Genomic DNA, 23056 nt, shown 5'->3' with positions numbered 1-23056 from the left:
AGTGATAAAAGGGAGGTCCTTTCCTAGTGACCAGAACATGCTGTATTCCTGACCCAATGCAGCGTGTCCCAGCCTAACTTTTTGGTCTAAACTCAGTTCATCATTTTCCAGTTGAGTGTAGCATGAACCAAGGCACTTCGTCAAATTCTGCATATGAGGCAGCTGAGTTCCTGACGTTATAATGTGGACACAAGAGTGTACCAACTAATAAGAGTTACAAAGCCCTGGCTTCCAAGGAGAAATGCTCTAAGACTTCTACAGAAGTAGCTGCATTCCTCTGCCTTTAAGAGGCTTGTAGAATTTCCTGCAAACTCCCACAATCTGTGTACCTCTTGGTTTTACAGTGAAAGGGTTTTACATGTGACACCTGCTTCCAGTTTTCTGAAAAAAAAAAGCTTTACATTTTATTTAGGATGCTGATTCCACTTATTTCTAAAAAATAAACCACTTTATGCTTAGTGCCATGAGACCTTTTCACTGTGTTCGCTGTTTCTGTGGGTTGGGAATCCATGGGTATCATTAGGATGATTTGTCCTAAATGGGAAGATTCAAGGTTGGGCTGACCTGACAGCTAGTGGGAAAAGGCCTAATAGTGCCTCCACAGACATGTCTTATAATTGATGCTGACTGTTGGCTGGGACTTGAACCAGACTCCCCACAGGAGTACCCATTACATGGCCTTCCCATGCAGTCTCTCCGAGTGGGCTAATCTGAGCCTCCTCACAGCATGGCAGTGGGTTCCCAGAGCGAGGGTCCCAAGATATCAAGGGAGATCATGAGACCTTGTTATGACTTAGCCTCCAAAGCCATGCAGCATCACTACCGCCAGACTTTACTGGTCAAGGCCTTGGTACAGGTCCATCCAGACTCATGGGAAGGGACATTGAAGTCAAGGCTCTAGAACAAGGAATGGGAAATACGGCAGCAGCCATTTGGGGAAAATATGATCTGTCACAGCTGCATTTCTAGGGAGGATAGAAAATTAGGCACTCAACATAAGGGGTAGGCAAAAGCAGGTTTACAGCAGTAAGTATGTGAAACAGAATTTTTTCTTATATTATTAACTATTGTATTATTTTCTATATGAACAATTGTAAACCTATTTTTGTCCCACCCTATATTTTAGATTACTAGGTTTATAGGAAAATTGGTAATCCAGAACAATTTTCTTTCCTAAATACTATATTTAGAAAGATTATATGAAATTCACAACTCTTCTGAGACCTAAAATGCCTTCTCCGTTATTAGGTCATGGCATTATTACAGTAAAAGTAAAGAGTATTTTTACTTAAAAGCTGTTATACTGATCAAATACACATTGGCATGCACAACAGTGTTGAAAACACATTGCCTAAGGAAGATAGAAGGGCTGAGAACCTTGTAAATCTTCAGTCAGCAGAGCAGACAGCATTATCTTGATAAGGGTAAATGATCACATTAAATTTTTTAAATAATTTAAAAACAAGTTAATTTAATATATTCCTTCAAATATCTACAGCTTAACACTATGTGTATGTACAGGAAAGAAATAGAAACTTTCTGAGCAAAAGAGAGCTATCTTAGAGCATTTTTTTAAAAATCTCCAACATGTTTTTCATTTGTCAATCTAAAAGCAAAGTGCTGGAAAAAGCTTATCATCTTTACTTTTGCCATTTAAGTAAATAAATGATTGCATCGTAAGTTCATTGCACTTCCAAGGTTTGAGCTTAGCTTAGCACATGGTTAGCACCAATTTAGCACACCGTCTTGTTAAGTGGCCATTTACAAAAGATGTCATCTCATATTTGCTGAAATCCTACATTTCTAAATTGCCACAGTGCTTGTTCATGGTTTTAAATAGCTCTTTATCCCAAGCCCCCTTTTGGATGTGTCTGCTGGTATTCATATCTGATGCAGGGTGGCCTCTGGCATACTTTTGATAGGTGGGGACCCTACCCTGTAGGAGGAACAGAAGGATTGTGAAATGTATACCTCTGTGGGGAGTGCACCCTAGGCCCACTATGTATTCCAAGGGGTGAGACTTAATTAGATCAGAGGACATTCTCCTCCCCATACCCTACCACCATGTGAATAAGCCACCAGTATGATAACCATGGGTTTGAGCTGGGAGGGATGAAAGACATATACTTTGTGTAAGGAGAAGTATATAGGGAAGTCAAGAGGGAAGACAAACATGAGGACATAGAGGACCTTGAAGCTTTTGGTACCTAAAGCTATCACAAACATCAAATAAGCTCCACCCCTGGTAAAGTTAGCATACATTTTCACACTAAAGGCCTATTTCCCTCAATATACATTGCCCTATACAAGATACCTTTCAACAAATATTGCAAGGCATGCCAAATATCAAGAAAAGTTTTAAGAGACAAAGCAATCATCAGAATCAAACTTGATTATGATTTAGATGTTGGAATTATTAGACAGGGAATTTAAAACAACTATGACCAATTGGTTAAAGGCTCTAATAGAAAAAGCAGACATGTTTATACGAATGAGCAACGTCAGCAGAGAAATTAAAACTGTAAACCAAAATGCAGTAATAGAAATGAAGAATGTTTTTGTTGATAGACTTGACACAGCTAAGGAAAGAATCAGTGAGCTTGAAGATGGGTAAAAAAAAAAATTACTGAAATAAAAAGAAAAAAAGAATTTTTAAAAAACCCTAACAGAGCAGAACTTACAACAACTGAGGATGGTGGAACCATAGGAAATGGTGTAACATGTATAATTGGAATACCAAAGGAAGAAATATTTTTTTTTAAATAATGGTCAAGAGTTTTTCAATCTTAGTGACAGACCAAACCACTGTTCAAAAAGCAGAGAAATCTCCAAGCAGAATTAAACACAAAAACAAAAACAAACAACAAAAGTAATATCTAGATGTGTCATATTTAAACTGTAAAAAATTAAAAACAAGGAGAAAATCTGAAAGATCTCCATGAAGGGAAAAAAAACAAAAAACCTTACCTACAGAGAAACCATGCAGCTAAGAATGCAGCTGAATGCAATCTTAAAGTGCTGAAACAAATAAAAACCTGCCAACCTAAAATTGTACATCCAGTGAGAATACCCTTCAAAAGCTGAGGATTAATAATGATTTCAAAAAAATAACTGAAAATTCATTGCCAGCAGACCTGATAGCTACAAAATTATTATAGAAGTTCTTTAGGATGCAGGAAAATTGTATGGGTTAGAAAATAGGATTTACATTTAAAAAGGAAGATCAGCCAAAATGGAAAAAAATAAAAGTGAAACATAATCTTTTAGTTTATTATTTTTAATTTATCTGAAAGGTCAATGTCTACTTAAAGCAAGCATGTCAAACTCAAAGGCTAACATGGGCCAAATAAACAAGGTTTAAGTTCACGTGGGCCGCAAAACAACAAAAGCTTCAATTTTCATAGAAACATAGGTTTATTTCAATAGAAACATGGTGAATACAAAGGGCTGAAATAAATGGGTAATCATTAACATAAAATAATAGAACATTTTAATAAGAATTAATATTTTTTCTTGAACATAACTTACCAGACACTGAATAACTGCACCAATTAATAAGCATAACACAAATAAACTTATTTTTCTTGTTCTCTGAAAGTGAAATATTTCCTGTTGCGCACACCAAACAAGTCATTCCAAGACTAATGATGTGGCAATTGGCTGCTAAAATATTTGCTGCTAGTATTAGTGGAGAGAAATGGTGCACCTGCACGTAAGGCGAGTAAGGGAAATGAATGCAATATGATTATAGTAATCAGTCGTTAGTGAACATTGTAGTTCGTTATTAATAATCCTATATAATAAAAGGCTAATATGCAAATTGTCCCTTTGACCAGGAGTTCGACCAGCAGGCAGGCCCACAGGTTGAGAACCGCTAGCAGGGTCGCCTAAGACCATCGGAAAACACAGATATTTACATTATGATTCATAACAGTAGCAAAATTACAGTTATGAAGTAGCAACGAAAATAATTTTATGATTGGGGGTCACCACAACATGAGGAACTGTATGAAAGGGTTGAAGCATTAGAAAAGTTGAGAACCACTGCCTTAATCAATAAAGAAATTTTTAAAAAATGAAAAGTGACAATAATATCAGAGGGACAGCAGGATTTGGGAATATTCTGTCATAAGGTATGAACTACAACTGAGACATTAGGTGTTATTGAAAGTAGTCTTAGGCTAGTTAAAAATGCTACTGTAAATCCTGGGACCTCCACTGAAATATATATTTTTAAAAAGAAGTATCTAATCTAATACAAGGGTAATATGCAAATTAACCATCACTCCATTACAAAGATGGCAGTGCCCATAATGGCCAGGGTGGGAAGCGGAGGGAGGGAGGGAGGGCTGGGCAGGCTTCACGCCCCCCAGCCCAGCAACACAATGCAGGGCTGGGGGTGTGCTCCCGGTCGCCGCCGCATGGCTCGGAGCACGCCCCCACCCCAGCAGATACAACACAAGGCTGGGGGCATGCTCCCGGCAGCCACTGTGGGGCTCGGAGCATGCCCCCACCCCAGCTGCAGAGGAAACACCTTTTCTGACCGCTCATTGGCTAAGCTCCCTATAAGCCGCCACTCACAGTGTTCTTGGTAACTTGGGTAATAAGAATCCAAGAAGGTGATCTAGGGTTTTTCTACCACACTCCTGGAGGAAAAAACTAAAGTCCGCTGCTGGAGGGGCTAAGAAATGTCATATACTGCCCTAGCCGGTTTGGCTCAGTGGATAGAGCCTCAGCCTGCCAACTGCAGGGTCTGGGTTTGATTCTGGTCAAGGGCATGTACCTAGGTTACAGGCTCCTCCCTGGCCAGGACCAAGGTCAGGGCTCATGCAGGAGGCAACCAATCAAAGTGTTCCTCTCACTTTGATGTTTCTCTCTGTCTTTCCCTCTCTCTTCCAAGCTCGCTAAAAATCAATGGAAACATTATCCTAAGAAAGAAATGTCATATCCTATGAAAGACACATCTTAAAAATGCCTAAAGAAAGTTGTCATTTTTTTGTGGTGAAGGGACTGGAGTCCTTGTTGATGAAAACACCTTGGTGGCTGCCGCAGCCAGCAGTGGCAGCAGCAGTGGGGTGATGGGGCTGGCACCTTCCCCTGATCAGCCCAGTCACCTCCTGCAGAGGAGCAGGCCTAAGCCATCAATAGGACATCCCCTGAGGGCTCCCAGTCTGTGAGAGGGGGCAGGCTGGGCTGAGGGAACTCTCCCCAAGTGCACGAATTTCGTGTGCCGGGCCTCTAGTACATAATAAGTTAATAGAGGGGATAAAAATGGAATCATATAAATTGCCCAATTAAAACCAGAGAAAGCTTAAAAAAAGGAAAAATACAACAACTATATAAAGTAGGTAGATATTAATTCAATTATTTTAATAATAATTTATATGTAAGTGGTCTAAATACTCAATTAAAAAAAAACACAGAGGTTGTCAGACTTGTTTAAAAAAGAGACCCAATTATATGCTATCTAAATATAAATTATATACTGTAAACAGTTAAAGAAACCTATATATAAATACCCAGATAGATTAAAAGTTAGGATATGAAGAAAGATATACTATGCCAACCCAAAGCTGTAGTATCTATATTAATGTCAGAAAAGCCTACGTTGGAAGAAGGATAGTTATCATGAATAAAGAGGCTCATTGCATAATAATAAAAGGTCAATTTCCAAAAAGAAATAATCCTAAATGTGTATGCACCTAACTACAGAGAGTCAAAATACGAGGGAAAACTAATAGAAACGAAAGGAGAAGTAGATATATAGTTGGCGACATCAACACTCTGTCAGTATAGATCAAGTAGACAGACAATCAATGAAGATAGAGATATCTTTACTTGATATATTGCTCTATTAATCAACTTGACTGATATGACATTAAAAGAACATGCCAACAAATAACAGCAGAATACTTATTCTTCTGAAGTACACATTCACCAAGACAGACCATATTCTGAGCCACAACATAATCCTTAAATCAGAAAAGAATAGAAAAAAAATACAAAATACATCTTATACCACACAGGAATTAAAGTAGAAAGCAACAACAGGAAGAGAACTGGGGATTTCCCAAATATCTGGACCTTAACCACCAGGCCATGAAGCTCTTCCATCAATAAACATCTCCATGTCTGGAGTTTCTAAAGACTGAAAGGTCAGGTCAGGTCTGCTAGAAAAGACTTCTTCAATTATTTGTATACAGCCTTAAACATGTTCTCCTGTCATACTGGGGATAGAGTAGATACCACCTTTAATTTAACAGTCCAGTTGTCAAGTAATATGACCTGGTATTTACCCAGCATCCTTTTGTTCAAGTACGGGTAACACACAATGTGGAGTATGCACAATGGTAGGCTGTCTCAGGATACATTTTTCATCCTCCTGTAAAAGGTCACAGTTTGAGGCCACAGCCCAGAGGCAAACTGGCCATCCTTGAATTGCAGTTGTTTAACTAGTTAGAAGAGTAAGGTACTGGTCTTCTGGCTCCTAAATTTTGAGTTAGCGTTCCAAGACTCAAACTGTGATATTGTGCACAAAAAGATCAAATGGCTTTCTAATGTCCCAGAGACCAAGTGCTGGAGCTGTTAAAAGTGTCTCCTAAATGGCATGGAACGCCTTAAGGCATTCTGCAGTCCAGTTTAATGGTTCGTTGTCATTTCTTTTAAGAGCTTTATATAGGGGTTTGGCTCTGAGTTCAAAATTTGGAATCCAAAATCAACAAAACCCAGTCATTCGTAAGATTCCTTGTAATTGCCTTCTGATGGTGGGTACAGCCACCCTGGCTAATGTTTCCTTTCAATGAATTTCTTTGTCCTTTTGATCATTCAAATCCTAGATATTTTATTGTATTTTGGTTTGAAGCTTCCTTAGTTTTACTAGCAATTATTATGTTACCTCACCTTCATTCCACTTGATTCAACAATAAGTTCTGAGGCCCAACTTTCTCTTTCTCACTATGTCACCATCACACATTTGGGGTCTCTTCGGGTCAGGAATTCTTGCAGCAGGAAAATAAAAACAAATGACTGAATCCCGAGGGAGTAAATTGGAAAGTGCACACCCCCAGCTGGCAGACTCTGCAGCCAACCCGAAGGCAGTGAGGTTCCTCAGGAAGAGGCCAGATGGTCAGGAGTGAGCCCAAAATGAGGACCAGCATGGGCTTCTTGCTGGCAGCAGATGCAAAATGATTTTAGGACATACACATGCAGCTCTCTGCTAAGCAAGCTGTCATAAGAGGGAGAGAGATAAATGTCATAAATGAGTGTGCAAGCTGAGCACAGCCACACAGAGGCCAAGCCACTTGAGCCACTCACTTTCAACAATAAACATTGTGATATTAACAGCTGGCAGAGGCCTATGTGTGTAAGATGCATCATTGCTGTCCTCACAAGTCAGCATGGTGTTTGAGTTCATGTTGGAAAAGGCACTGATTCAGCATCAGCCTGCGGACTGAAGGGTACCAGGTTCGATTCCGGTCAAGGGCACATGCCCAGGTTGTAGGCTCGATCCCCAGTGGGAGGCGTGCAGGAGGCAGCCAATCAATGATTCTCTCTCATCATTGATGTTTCTATCTCTCTCTTCCTCTCTAAAATCAATAAAAATATATTTATAAAAAAATAAAAAGAAAAGGTACAGGCATTAAAGGAATATTTTTAATGCCATTAATGTGCAAGGTGCTGTGTTAAATGTTGAAGATAAAAAAGTTGACAAGAAGGCGGCCTCTGTTGTCTTGGAGCTTATAGTCTAGTGGGGAGCTGAACATTTTTGGGGGGTGAACTGAACATTAATGTCGTAAATGGCATAAATGAAGGGTCACGGTTGCATTAAAGCATGTTTCAGAGGAGTGTGACCAAAATGGGAGTTAGGCAAAATTTCCCTGGTGACTGAGGGCTTGCGTTCAATCATAAGATGTCCTGTTGTGAAGGCAGATAAGGGCAGAGAAGGCTAAAGGTAGGGCACCAGAGAGACTAGACAGAAGAGAACAAGACAGAGAGGCAGAAAGGACCAGACCATGCAGGTCTTGGGAGCCCTTTAAGGATGAGAAACTACTGGGGGCTGTTTTAAGAAGAGAGAAGGGAGAGCATGTGGTGCATGTTTTAAAAATGTACTCCATTCCTCTTTCAAATTAGCTAGAGTGAAGGATAGGGAATAGAAGTTGGCATAGTCAAAGATTAAAGCAGTGAAACAAAAATAATTTTGTTTTGGGGCTTTTAGGCAAAACCCAGTGTCCTGAGAGAAGACTGGAAAAGCAGGTCATGAGGAAGACCGGCAATGATGATGGTGATGGTTGAGGGGGACAGTGGCCAGCAGGACAAGGCCAACCTTGTCATGGCCTTGGGCACTGGATTTGAGTTTATTTTTGAGATATCCAAATAAAGATATCAAGCTATATATATGCATCTGGGCTGGAGTTATAAGACCAGAAGTTCACTATATATGGGTGGTAATCAATGCTATGGGTATCAATGATATGCTTAAGGGTAAAACAGTAAAGTGGGAATGTGAATGGTCTAGAATAAGCCTTTTGTTGATTCTTTCAATCCATTCTCTTCAGTTCCACCATGGTGTGTCTTTATGTGTATTCAGTTTTATTTGTTCTGCTCAGAATTCAGTGAACACCTGCAAGCTGATGATGCATATCTGTCAGAGGTTTGGACAATTCCCACCTCTGACTATTGCTGTGACCTCATTAGTTCCCCATTCTCTCCTCTATAATTCCTATTGGTAGTATATTGGACTCTTTTATGTGCTAAGTCGCCTATTTTTCATCTCTATCTTTCTGTGCATTCCTAGCTGATTCCTTTCTAAACATCTTCCAGCAGATAGATTCTCTCTTCAGCTGCATCTAGTCAGTCTGCTATTTGACCCTTAAATTGTTTTTATTTTTATATCAAGTACTCTATACTTTTTATATCAAGTACTCTATACTTATTTTTATATCAAGTACTCTATTTTTATATCAAGTGCTCTATATCATTGATACCCATAGCATTGATTACCACCCATATATAGTGAAGTTCTGGTCTTATAACTCCAGCCCAGATGCATATATATAGCTTGATATCGTTATTTGGATATCTCAAAAATAAACTCAAATCCAGTGCTCAAGGCCAACCTTGTCATCCTTCCTGCTGGCCACTGTCCCCCTCAACCACCACCATCATCATTGCCGGTCTTCCTCATGACCTGCTTTTCCAGTCTTCTCTCAGGACTCTGGGTTTTGCCTAAAGGCCCCAAAACAAAATTCCTTTTGTTTCACTGCTTTAATCTTGGACAATTATAAAAATTCTAGCTGTGGGTTTTCCAACTTTGCATTTTTTAAAATAGTCTCTTGTTCTTTCACTGTGGATTTCTGTTCCTTCTTAATCACTTAAATTCTTTTAATTACTTTAATCTTTTTGAGTTGTAATAGAGATTAAAAATGAATTGTTTTTGGAGTCATTTAATTCTGGAAGTAATAGTTCTGTTTTGGGAGATATATCTGCTAACCACCCTCTTATGTATTGTATTCTGCACACACACACACACACACACACACCACATGTAATTTATAATTTTCTATAGTGGTTTTATCTAGAGCTAAGATTAATTTTTCCCCCCAATGGAAACTCATGAGCTCTAGCTTGCAAAACTGTCATTGTCCTTAGAGAACATCTTTGTACTTTCCATGGCTTAAGTCCTGAATCCATGTATATTTTAATTTGTTAGCAGGGCTTCTGCACTGTGCCTATATATAAATTCAGGGCTGGCACCTATTTTTAGCCTGGCCCTTAGGTTTTGAGTGTGCATTCAGGATCCAGGACAGAAAAAAAACTTACCCTCTGGTTTCTCAAGCCGTTTCTCAAGCCGCAGGAAGAAGTTTCTAACCCCTTTCATAAAGGGACACTCTTTGAAGCTATGGGATTTGTGTATGGGATCTCCCCTGGCCAAACACAAAGGCCTCTCTCCCCTCAAAAGTGTTAGAAACCCAGGCATGGACCCCAGACCTCTCTCCTAAAGTGAATTCCCCTTGGGCTTCACGGCTTTTTTTTCTCCCCAGGAGGCATCTCCCATGTCAGCCAGCGTATCGTTTGCCAGAACATAGGACATAGTGCCTTTTGTAGATAAGCACCAGTAATGATAGCAAAGGTAAATACTTTTTTTGAAACAGGAAACAATTAGAAAAGAATATGCAAACACAACTGTAATTCAAAAGTAGGTAGTCATTCCTCCCTATGGTATATACTAACCTTTGGCATATTCCATGGAACAGGTAGCATGCGGAACAGAAAAAGTGCTGGGTATGATTAAGAAACACGAGTTCCACTTTCAAACCTTTGCTGACTGCGTCCTTGAGTCTTTCCCAGCCTCCATTTTCTCATCTATCACATGGCAGCCTGACCAGTTCTTAAGGCTGTTCTGAAAGGGGCCTCACCGAACGTAAACCAACTAGGAAGCAGCATGCAAACAAGCAGAATGCTATGCCTACCTTCCAGGAAACAACAGGTTCATAAACAGAAAGCTGCAAGTTTGCCAGCTGCGCTAGAAATAAATAGTTCTTCCAATCTGTGCTGTGTCCTGGCCACATTTGACTATCCATTCTCAGTCCACAAAAACCATGTCCAACTGTATGTCTCCAATCTGACATTTGGGTACCATCAGTGCTATGTGGCATCGTCACTGCTTCATTATGTCTAGGGACAGCATCATGGAATCAAATTATACAAATGGCTTGGGGCAGCACCATTTCCATACTTGTTTTTCTTTTACTTGAATTGTAGAAGATTCAACTCTGTATGTTGTACAAATTCTCCAGGTAAGGAAACGGTCCTACTGTTCACTTTAAGCATTGAGTCCCAGAATTCAAAATGTTAACCTACATAGCTGGGATTAGAATCCCTTAAGGTGCTGCTGTCAGCTGTTATTGTTTTGTGGTAAATATTTAAATTGACTGTTTTATAACATGAAAACAAATCTGTGTTCCTTGAAACTGCAATACATCTCGTACTTCTTAAAACTCACATCTTGCCACCAAGGCCAGTGAGCTATGTAAGCTTGCCAGTGTACCAAGAAATTTCTTGTCTTTCTCTTCATGCTTTTATTTTTCATTAATGTTTTCTTATTGATGTATCTTCTTTTTATTTGTTCATATATGTTTACTCATAAGGCCAGCATTCTTGAATTTACCTGTCTTGCGTTCCTGCAAAGAAGTCAACTGTAAGCATTGATGCCCACCAGGGCCATGTCCCAAATATTATCTTAGGGACATGGCAACAGGCTGAACTAGTTCTATAGGAAAATATCACACAAAAATGTCACAAATGTCTCTCTTAATCAAAAATATGAGGAAGCAAGAGATTATGAGTTGATTGGTTTATAAACTTTCCCCATCAAGAGTCCATCAAAATTTCTTAAAGTAGTGAGTAGGCAACACTACCACACAAGTGGCAAAGGATCAAAAATGAATACACATGAACCCACCACCGCCACTGCGCTCGCCAGCTGTGAGCCCGGCTTCTGGCTGAGCGGGAGTACACTAACCAACAGGGGGCAGCTCCTGCACTGAGCATCTGCCCACTGGTGGTGAGTGTGCATCATACTGACAGTTCATTCCACTGTTTGGTCAATTTGCATATTAGCCTTTTATGATATAGGATTATGTTTAAAATGTTATAATAAAATAAAAATCATAAAGCCATGAAAGAAAAAGAGAATGGACATGGACCAACAAGAAACAAAAATAGCACCTTTAGGAAATGTAGGTATAGAGAACATCTCAGTAGCACACAGAGCATCTAGTTGGCCTTTGGTGCTCTTAAATGTCAAGTAGCCACCAGTGATTGCCTGACATTTGAGAACGCCTCTAACCTGAAAAAATGAGAACTGAATTTATGGGTGAGGGTAAGAGGAGAGACAAATAAAGAGACAATGCAGGAAGTAGGAAAATACCTTTCAACAGTTGAGGAGATCTCCCATAAAATATTAACAAAAGGCCAGAGATGGACAGTAGTACCAAAAAAAAAATGAGACAATTAAAGGATTGATTCAGATATTTAATATCAAGGCCTTTCAAATTAACATTTCAGAATCCGGGACATAAATGGGGGATTCCTAAAAGCTTCTAGAGAGAAGAAGCAAGTTTCAATAGTGAGTGGGGTATAAGGAGGATTCTAGACCTTTAGGTAGGATTGAAAATGGGAAAAGTATGGACAAATGTCTTCAGAAATCTGAGGGAAAATGATATCCAATGTGGAATTTTATACCTAGCCAAACCATCAATCAAGTGTGGTGGTGGTGGTGGTGGTGGTGGTGGTGGTGGTGGTGGTGGTGGCAGTGGTAATATACGGTCATTTATATATATGCAAAGTCTTACGTATCATCCACACACTAATAGTTCTCAGGGGTTTTCAATAGCATGTACTGCAGGGGTGAGTCTTCCTCAGAAAAGACCTGAGGAAAAAAAAATTTTAACTTAGAGGAAAAGCAAAAGGAAACCTCAAAATACAATTAAAGGGATGGCATCAAAGAGCAATCCTATTAAATTGAAGCAGAAGGATAGCAGATTCTGGGAGTGTGGTCTCCAGGAAAATAAGAAAAAAAAAAATGGATAGGTTATTTGACACGTTTGATCATATAATGAAAAAAATATATGGAAAGGCTATTGGTGAGTATGGTAAAGAAAATGAATAATTCCATAACATATGAGAAACTATAGTAATCAATGCTAGAAGAAAAGAAGCAACACCAGTGTGCTTGGCTTGGTCAGATAAAGAGTTAACTAAATGCATTAGGAGGTGGGGGAAGGGAACAGGTGACAAATGGGAGGTGGGAGCAGGGGCAGGAAGTTCTGTAAGAAAGGACCACAATAGGTGGTCAGTGATAAATAGTTGATAAGTTGATAATTTAAGAAATAAAATGTATAACCTTTTAAGAATTGAATAAATAACAGACAGATTCACTAAAAAGTTCATCACATGTCTTTCGGAAAAGGCCTCAGAGGTACAGAAGTATTTATGACACCGCTGTTGATGGTTTAGTTTAGAAACCATTTGTACCATGTATTTTATAAACCCTGCATTCATCGGTTACTATGATTATAAAAACTACTTTATGAACCGAATATATACATACCCTATTACTAGTAGTTCTATTCTTAGCTCTATACCCAACAGAAATAAATATAGATGATCATAAAAATGTGCTAGAATGTTTATGTTCATAGCAGCCCTATTCAGAATAGCCAAAAACTGGAAACTACCCAGATGCCTTTGCACAGGAGAGTGGACAAATAAATCATAGTATATTTATGCAGCAGGACATTAGAGAATAAATGATGTAATTACTGCAACAGGGATGAATCTCACAGAATGAAGGAAGCCAGTTTTTATTTTTTATTTTTTTATATATTTTTTATTGATTTTTGAGAGTAAGGAAGAGGGAGAGAGAGATAGAAACATCAATTATGAGAGAGAATCATTGATTGGCTGCCTCCTGCACGCCCCCTCCTGGAGATCAAGTCCGCAACCCAGGCATGTACCCTTGGCCGGAATCGAACCTGGGACCCTTCAGTCTGCAGGCCGACGCTCTATCCATTGAGCCAAACCAGCTAGGGTGGAAGCCAGTTTTTATACTATAGGATCTGTTATAGGAAATTCCAAAGCAGGCCACACAATCTAGGCCAGCTATTTTTAATCTTTTTTACCTCATGACACACATAAACTAATTACTAAAATTCTGTGGCCCCCCAAAAAATATATTTTTGCCTATCTGACCAAAAAATAGGTATAATTTTGATTCATTTATACCAGACGGCTGTTGTTTTGTTAGCTGTTGTCATTTTTTAATTTGACAATCTAAGGGAAAAGAAGTCAGTGCCCTCGACTAAATAGTCAGGTATTGCAAATTCTAAAGAATCTCGCAGCACACCTGTGTGCCTGCTATAGCACAAAATCACTGATCTGGGCTAAATCAGGACATTTATTCCCCAGGTGTTTATTGCTGGGGAAGAGTGACAGCGAAGGGGCAGTGGAAGGCTTTCAAGTGGCCATACTGTTCCGTTCTTGTTCCAAATGATGGTTACATGGCTGTGTGCACATTGTAATACACCAAGCTGTGTATTTATTAATTTTTAAATTGTGCACTTTCTCTATGAGTCTTATACTTAGTATGTGTGTATGTTTATGCAAACAAATGTTTTAAAAAAATATGAAGGACACAGGGAAAGCCAGTATACAAATTTCTGGTCAGTTACAGCTGTTCATATTTAAGAAATGAAAGTAGCAACTTTTAGTCCTTCTGATTTTGTCTATGATTCAGATTTAATAGTAGAAACTCTTATTATCATTGTTACTCCCTGAGCGCCAGTAACACCCAGAAGAGAACGGGAGTGCAATGGGGCAGCACTGGGTAGGAGCATCGAGAGAGGGTATTTGAGGTTGTGGATGGCAGGCTGAGTCTTAACCACCAGCCTAAATGGGGGGAGGTGGCAGTGAGAGGGCACCAGGGGGCAGGGCTGAGTGGAAGGCGCCCCTTCACCCTCCTCCAGGGGTTCCCATTTTGCTTGGATGGCTTAGGTTTCCTGGGCCGTTGCTGGAGGAGTCCCAGCCTCCCAGCCCCCCTCTCACAGCAGAGAAAACCTGAGTGTGTGGAAACCAAGGCAGGCTTCTCTCTGGTTGGGACCAGAGCTTAGCATGTGAGAGAGTGCAAGAGCATGAAACTGCTTCAGGCCCATTGGGAAGGCCACTCGTGAGCTGAGTGGCTTAGAGGCTTTGAGATTTCTCTGATCTCACGTGGAGATGGAGAGATAATAGCAGCTCAGGTGTCCTGCGTGGGCCGGGCACAGTAACTGTTGTTCCATTTATATTTATGTTGTTATGTTTATGATGCTGTGGTCCCTGTAAAATAAGATCCACAGAAGGGGTGACCTTGATGAAAGGAACTGCAGACATCTCTGTGGGAAGTCCCTCCCTCTGAGTGCAGCGATCCAAACCAAGGACAAGCCGGGAGGCTCTGTGGAGGCCGGAACGCAAACCCAGGTGAACCAGTTACCCAGATACAGTTGGTACATTTGTTTTGTAACTGATACCCTTTCTGCCCTTCAGACCTAACTAACAACAGATATACACTGAGTGGCCAGATTATTATGATCTCTGAATGCATAATAATCTGGCCACTCAGTGAATTCGTGCATGGGTGGGGTCCTGCCAGCCTGGCCATGAGGAGGGGACATGGGCAGTTGGCCGGCCTGCCTGCTGGTCGAACTCCTGGTTGAGGGGACAATTTGCATATTAGCCTTTTATTATATAGGATCATAATAATCTGGCCACTCAGTGTATTTTTAATGGCTTAAAATAGAAGAGTTGCTTCAAAAGAGCTGCGGGGGTGGGGGGTGCATGAAAATACACCTGCAATTAAACTCATGTAAGGAAAGAAACATGTGTGTTGAGGCTTGTGTGTGAAACCACCTGCGTCTGAGAGGTTTTTCATCCTCGAGGTGTAGTATGTCTACATTATCTTGTTACACAGAATATTACACTGAGTCTGCCTATTTTTCAAGTACAGCTCCGAGTGCCTGGTGAATGCATAGCGAATGTTAGGCATAATAAATACTAGAAACAAACTTTGTGAGAATGCAGAGAAATGTAAACCAGCCAGCCAGAGACTATTACTGGAGGGAAATGAGCCACCATGCCCCAGGTGTGCTATACATTTCTGAAGGGATGGTTGCAGGGGCAGTGAGTGTCTTGGGGAGCCCATTACACATCTCAAAGGCTGGGGTGCAGCACGGGCTTTTCTGTTAAGGCCCTCCCTGCTGTGCCTGGACCTGGTCCTCAACAGGAGCAGAGAGAATATATCTCTGGATTTAATGGAATCTGGAAACATCTGACCTTATTCCTAAAATAAGTGCAAGAAAAACAAAACAGCAGGGACATCTCAGAGGGAAATCATTTTTCCAAAACCTCAATCAATAGCAGGTGTTTTCTGCCCTAGCCAGTTTGGCTTAGTGGGTAGAGCATCAGCCTGCAGACTGAAGGGTTCCAAGTTCGATTCTGGTCCAGGGCACATGCCCAGGTTGGGAGCTCGATCCCCAGTAGGGGACGTGCAGGAGGCAGCCAATCAATGATTCTCTCTCATCATTGATGTTCCTATCCCTCTCCCTTCCTCTCTGAAATCCATAAAAAAAATTTTTTTAAATAGTGGGTGTTGCCCTAACCAGTTTGGCTCAGTGGATATAGCATCAGCCTGCGGACTGACTGGTCCCAGGTTCGATTCCGGTCAAGGGCATGTACCTTGGTTGCGGGCACATCCCCAGTAGGGGGTGTGCAGGAGGCAGCTGATTGATGCTTCTCTCTCATCGATGTTTCTAACTCTTTATCCCTCTCCCTTCCTCTCTGTAAAAAATCAATAAAATATATTTTTAAAAAATAGTGAATGTTTTCCAAACTCACACATAAATGAAGACTTTGGCCAAAGCCTATAGGAAACTGAATCCAGAGCTAAGAGAAACATTAGCCCAAGGCTCCTGGTCCATCTGAGAAAGACCGAGCCCAGGCCCCGCAGAGCAGCTCTGGGCTGGCTTGAGAAGGGGAGATGGTCACATATAAGGGGAGGGAGTTCCGTTTAGAAGTCCTTGCCTCAGGGTCACCTAAGGCCGGGGTCAGTGCGTCTCCCAATTCCAAATGTAAATGAGCCCTGTGTGCACCCCAAATACAGGTAAGCTCATGCCAGGCCATGCGGAAATCCAAAGGCCTCCCCAAGTTATCTGCAAATTCAAGGGGCTTTCCCTTGTCATGGGTCACCTGTTTCCTTCCTCTTACAGCTCTTTCATTATCTCAACCAGACACTGAACCAAATTGGGTGGGCAGTAAAATAAGCTCACACATGATCCACACAAGGCAGGCGTGTGTGAGCCCGTTTCCCAGGGGCCTGGGGGGTGCCCCACATGCAGTGCACAGCCAGGTAGACTCCTTGAACCTCAGTTTAGGCATTTTGCCTTCTTTTTTGGTTCACTCCAGCACTGGGGTCCTTCTCCCTCACGTCTCTTCCCTGTGGAGTCTTCTGCCATGTTTTCTCATGAGCCTATAGCACTTGTGTTTAATAACCACAGGTGGCTAGTGGCCACCACGCTGGCCAGCACAGACATGAAACATCTCCACCAATCACAGAGAGCTCCTCCACAGCACTCACCTGGCAGGCTCTCTCCAGCCTCAGTCTTCTTGGCCTTTCTCGCCACCCCCAGCCCCCGCCTCCTGTATTCCCTGAGAAGCAGCAAGTACCCCTCCTCCTGTCGTGCAGAGCATTGCCTCATGCCCACACTTAGATTGCCAAGTCCTTCCAAACACTCAGCAGAGCCGAACAGGCCTCAGCATCCATAGCATGGCGCCATGGATGCTGAGGCCTGTAAATATTTTCTTTCTAGATGCGCCTGATTCTATCATCTTTATCAGCTTGTAGATTCTGTAGAAGACCAGTGATTATCAGCCGTGAAGATGCATCCAAGGGGTTCCTATTTGGAGTGGCAGTGTTTCTTACTAAAGCATGTTGTGCTCAGAATGGTGAGAGAAAAGGCCAATTGCCACTGGGTAGTCCTCTGTGGTTTATTCATTGATTGAACATGCACTGAGCCCATTCAGGCACAGGAAACATGCCGCCCCTGCTGGGTGAAGGGCCCAGTATGCAGGGAGAGAGGCAAGCATGAGTGCATGGGTGCTGTGCTCTGGGATGGAAGCCTCAAGAGCCCCCAGGGGTCTATCCCTCAGCAAGGGGCAGGCCACGCTCCTATAAAGATATAGATGAGTCCAGGATTCAAATGATGATGAGTAATGAAAACGCCACTGCAAATACAAGGGCCTCCACAGAGCAGCCTGGAGAAGAAAGTCTGGGGCACACCTTGATGAATCTCATTTACATCTGTTTATAGGGAAATTAGCATCTCATTCCTTTTCATATATATATATATATATATATATATATATATATATATATATATATATATATATATATATATATATAAAAAGCCAGGGGCCCTAACAACCATAACAACCAGATGGACGACTGCACAGCAGGTGCATGGGGCAACCAGGCCAGCAGGGGGGTTAGTGAGGGACGACCAAAGGACCAAACAGCAGGCTGCGTGGGGTGACCAGGCCAGCAGGGGGGGCAATGAGGGAAGACCAGGCCAGAAGAGGGGGGCAGTGAGGCCGGTGTGGGGGGCTGTTGGGGGCAATCAGGCCAGCAGGGGGTGCACTTAAGGGCAACCAGGCTGGCAGGGGGGCAGTTGGGGGCCACCAGACCGGCGGGGGGGGAGGGGGTCAGTTGGGGGCAACCAGGCCAGCAGGCAGAGGCGGTTAGGGATGATCAGGCTGGTGGGGGAGGGGCAGTTAAGGGCAATAAGGCAGGCAGGCGAGCAGTTAGGAGCCAGTGGTCCCAAATTGTGAGAGGGATATCCGACTGCTGGTTTAGGCCCAATCCCCAGGCCTAAACCAACAGTCGGACATCCCCCGAGGGGTCCTGGATTGGAGAGGGTGCAGGCTGGGCTGAGGGGACCTGCCCACCAGTGCACGAATTTCATGCACTGGGCCTCTAGTAGTTTCATAAAATGAGTTTCTCTATTCTTTATTGATGCTTCTTATCTGTTCATTTAATTTTTGCTAGAATCATTTCTAAAATTATCTTGGGGTGCAAAATTATATTTTTAAGCTGTGCTTTCTTCCAATTATTGACCTTCCCCATAGTTATCCACTAACCTGACTTCTTTGCCAACAAATAGCATAGATTACTTTGGCCTATTACTTTGTACTTTACATGAATGGCATCATGTGTTAGACTTCTTCTGGTCAACATTATGTTCCTGAGATTTATTTCATTACCATGTTGGGGTACCATTATTATTTATACTTTTTACTGTTGTTGGACATTTGCCTGATTTTCCATCTGGGGGCTACAATGATTAATATTGCTGTGAACATCCTTGTCGATGTCTTTTGGTGAACATAGGGATAATTTCTGTAGAGTATTTACCAGGAAGGGAATGGTTGTATAATGTAGCTATATGTTCAACTATAATAAGTAACTGAAGTTTCCCCAAGTAGTGATACAAATGTACACTCTCACCAGGAGTGGATGACAATTTTAGTTTTTCCATATTGTTGCTGACATTTTGTACTGGGTCACTTTTCCATTTGAGCCATTCTGGGGGTTGCTATATAGTGCTGTTCTTTTAAAATGTAGTTGCCAATGGCATGCCTGCACACTGGGAAGGAGGGGTATGGTCTCTCCTCTCCCCTCCTCCTCCTAGATTGCCAACCTTGATATCTGCCACTGTGGAGTGAGGCATGGTGAGCAGGAACAGATAGCGGATAGAGAAGTCTTACCTCTTCAGCAAATACTGATGGAAAATGCATCATGGTTCTGGTGGTAGAGATTTTAGACAGAGAACGCGTGTGCTTGTTTCGTGCCCTGTTTATACGATTTTCATTTCCTCGGTTTAAATAATACATTACTCAAGGAAGTCTGTTGTTTTCATGAGCTTACCACTAATGTTTCACTTTTGCTCTTCAATTTAAAAATTGGGTTTTCTAAGTATCTTTACAACCAGGTAAGTGGGGGTAGATCTAATAAATGAATTTGGCAAAGTAGGAGGATATAAAATGAATAATCAGAAATCAATTGTATTTTTATACACCAATAATGAACTATCAGAAAGAAGATCTAAGAAAACAATCCCATTTACTATTGCAACAAAAAATATAAAGTACCTAGGAATAAATTTAACTGAGGTAAAAAGAAAAAAAAAAACACAACAACAACAAAAACCTGTACTCAGGAAATTACAGGACATTGAAGAAAAAAATTGAGGAAGATACAAATAAGTGGAAGCATATACCGTATTCATGGATAGGAAGAATTAACATCATTAAAATATCCACACTACACAGGGCAATCTATAGATTCAACACAATTCCTATTAAAATGCCAATGGCATATTTCACAGATCTAGAACAAATATCCCAAAAGTGTATATGGAACCAAAAAAGATTTCGAATAGCCACAACGATCTTGAAAAAGAGCAAAGTTGGAGATATCACACTACCCGATATCAAACTATTCTACAAGGGCATTGTAATCAAAACAGCCTGGCACTGGCATAAGAAGAGGCATGGAGATCAATGAAACAGAAAAGGGGGAGCACTACTAAAATGTGTGAACTCTCATGGGATAGTCCTCTGAGACACAGGAATTCCCTGCAGGGGCCTGAGTCCAGGGGTAAGGAATGCCTTCCTCTCTGTATGTACTTCTCTGGCAGCAGAGCCGTGGGCGGATGGGAACAAGGACAGGGCTACTGGCAGAGATAGCAGCAAATGACATTCTAATAGAGGATGGCTGCTGAGCTGAAGATGGGCAGTGACAGTGAATTACGTTCTAGGACCTTGGAGGGTAGGAGCACTGCTAGAAAATGAAACTCAGCTAATTAAGACTTAATTACTACTGCCCTAAGAGACTTCCCATTTTGCATTTCCTTAGCCCTGCTTCATTAGAAGTCACTGGTGGTTAGCTCACTTCCAAGCCAAAAAATTTAGGGAGGAGGACGTAAAAACTGGCCTTCGCGATCCAGAAATTAGGGGAAAGAGAGAGCTGCCATGAAGCAGACACAAGTCCCTTCTCAACCTGACACAGGGATGCAGACCTCATCAGATGGGGTCTGGACCACAGAGAACGGAAATTCATTTTGTGAGTCCTCTTGGAGTTTCACCCTTTGTGGTCCATTGCAAAGGCCTTGGTGTGTTGAATTTGAGTAAAAAATATCCTGACTCCTATACCTGCCTACGCAATGCAGAAATACCACTGGTGACACATGGAAATGAGACCCGGCCAGAAACCTTCCTTCAGAAAGGAAGGAAGGAAGTGAGAGGGAATACGTGGGTCTACCAAAAAATACCAACTCTGATTCAACATCCAAAACCACGTTCCTGACACCTCATGATCATAAGAAATGAACCTAATTAAACTAACGCCGGGTTATGTAACTGAGCAACCAGATGTCTAGATATTGCTCTTACTTCAAACCACTGTATTGAAGGATGAGTTGTAACAAGTCTAGCTGTGCAAGGAAGGGAGACGGTAAGGGAAGCATGACTCCAGGGCCACCAGCTGAGGAGTAGAGTGTCAGGTATCCTGCGGTCAATTTAATAATCTCATGCCACAGTATCTTTTCTGGGAAATGAGATCCATAATACCCTTCCCCACACTCCTCCTATGCTGTAAAGATAAAATAAAGTGTGAACATATTTTAGAAAATTTAGTGTTATTCAGATGAAAGGAAATGGCATTACTGGGTAGAAAGCAGGGCGCTGGAGGTGTAGCTATTCATCCCTGGTGTACTGCTGCCCGAGACCCCGGGCCCCACATTTATGGTGCTCAGCTGGGCTACTGCTGACCATGGGTGTTTGCTGGAGGCCCTTTCCTTTTTTCTTTTTCTTTTTTCACTTTGAGTGCCTTGCAGTGGAGAAGCAGTCACAAGCATCAGTCCCCCCATCCCTTTCTTGCCAGTTAGAGAGAACTGCTGTCACCAGCTCGGAACAGGCACAGTTCCCCTCGGCGAGTCCTCGCTCCCTGGAACCAGTCAGGTTCAAGGTTGGAAGGGAGCCAGAAGTGAGCCACGCACGCTCCTCATCTGTCCTGACTTGCTCCTCTTGACTTCCTTTCTCTTCCCCCTCCTTTCTCTTCAACTCTGCAGACCAACAAAGCCGTGGCCAAGGGGGACTTCCACCAGGCCAGCACCAGCTCTCGGCGGGCCCTGTTCCTGGCTGTGCTCTCCATCACCATCGGAACTGGCATCTACGTGGGCGTGGCCGTGGCCCTCATTGCCTACCTCTCCAAGAACAATCACCTATGAGCTTCTTCCGCGCACGAAGGAGAAGAACTCGGGGGGCCAGGGTTGTGCCCACGCAGAGCGAGCAGGGCTAGCGGGGAAGAAACACCTGTGTGACGCTGTGTAGTATAAATTATTGCCAGACAACTCCATAACACCCTGAAGTTTTCTACTCATCGATTTGTTTTGTTTTGACCCTTTATTTTCACAACACGTTGTAGAACAGGAGACAGCTGGGCACTGCTAACCCTTCCAAGTGGAAGCTCCAAAGATCCTTACCCTGAGGCTGTGTCTGGATGGGTTCTGGTGGACGCGTGGCAGTGCAGCTCCCGGCAGCCTGCCAGTGCCTGGAAAGCCATAGCACTAGCAATATACAAATAGTAAAACTGTGTTTATTTTTTATGGGATATGGTGCAATAGGCAGAAGGCGGGGGACGTCACTCTTCTGTCTGTTGCCCTGCTTGACTCCTCTGTCATTTCCCCAGGCCATGTACCTTCCCCATGGAAAGGAAACAGGGCTGATCAGAAAGACAGACAAAGCTGCTGGCAGGAACCCTGCTGTCCCTGGTCTTCAATGGGTGCAGCCCTAAGAATGCCAAGTCAGAACAGTGTGGGACCTGTCCCCAGGCCCAGTCTTTCCTTCCCCCCTCTCCCCAGCCTAGGCTCATCCAGCCTTCCTTGTCATGTCCAAACTTAGCACTCACCACACAGCAATCTGCAACCGTGGGCCTCATTGATCTAGGGTGGGGGGAGCAGGCCACAGTCTGTCCCAAGACTCCTCCCGGAAGGACGCCGAGGTTGGCTCCAGGAACTGTGGACACCATCTCAGCATAAAGACCAGCGTTGGCGCTCGCCTTGGTGATAAGCAGTGGCTCTAGTGATCTTAGGAGGAGATGAACCTTCTCTGTCGATTAAATGAATAGCTATTTTCTTGTCATTTTTTAAAGTGCAACTACTGCTTCATGCTGCTTAGTTATCAGACGAATGCTGAGAAATAATCACAGACATTTTATTACCATTTCATTGCTGTTTCACGAGTGTTCATTATTTAACAAAAATTATCTTTTAGCTATTTTGTTTAAGACCTTTTTTTTTATTAATACTATTTCTTAGGTTTCACTTATAGTTGTTTCTTTTTAAAATAATTGAAGAGCCAACCAGGACTCGGTTGCTGAAACAGGAGGAGGGTCTCCTAAGATGAGAAT

At 42.2% G+C, this 23056-nt stretch overlaps 1 protein-coding gene across 2 annotated transcripts in view; it reads left to right on the top strand.

Annotated features, from left to right (window-relative positions):
* The window catches only part of SYNDIG1 (synapse differentiation inducing 1), a gene marked incomplete at both ends in the record, with an annotated part of 63979 nt that extends 42104 nt beyond the window's left edge, over nucleotides 1–21875 (top strand). For both annotated transcript variants that reach the window (XM_079784992.1, XM_079784991.1), the window contains one exon: nucleotides 21717–21875. In XM_079784992.1, the coding sequence (XP_079641118.1) occupies nucleotides 21717–21875 (159 nt within the window). The remainder of the gene's footprint in view (nucleotides 1–21716) is intronic.
* Between the last annotated feature and the right edge of the window lie 1181 nt (nucleotides 21876–23056).

Source organism: Cnephaeus nilssonii (assembly GCF_951640355.1).
Source record: "Cnephaeus nilssonii genome assembly, chromosome: 11".
NCBI lineage: Eukaryota > Metazoa > Chordata > Mammalia > Chiroptera > Vespertilionidae > Cnephaeus > Cnephaeus nilssonii.
Note: the sequence above shows the minus strand (reverse complement) of the source record. Positions and strands in the feature narration are given on the sequence as shown.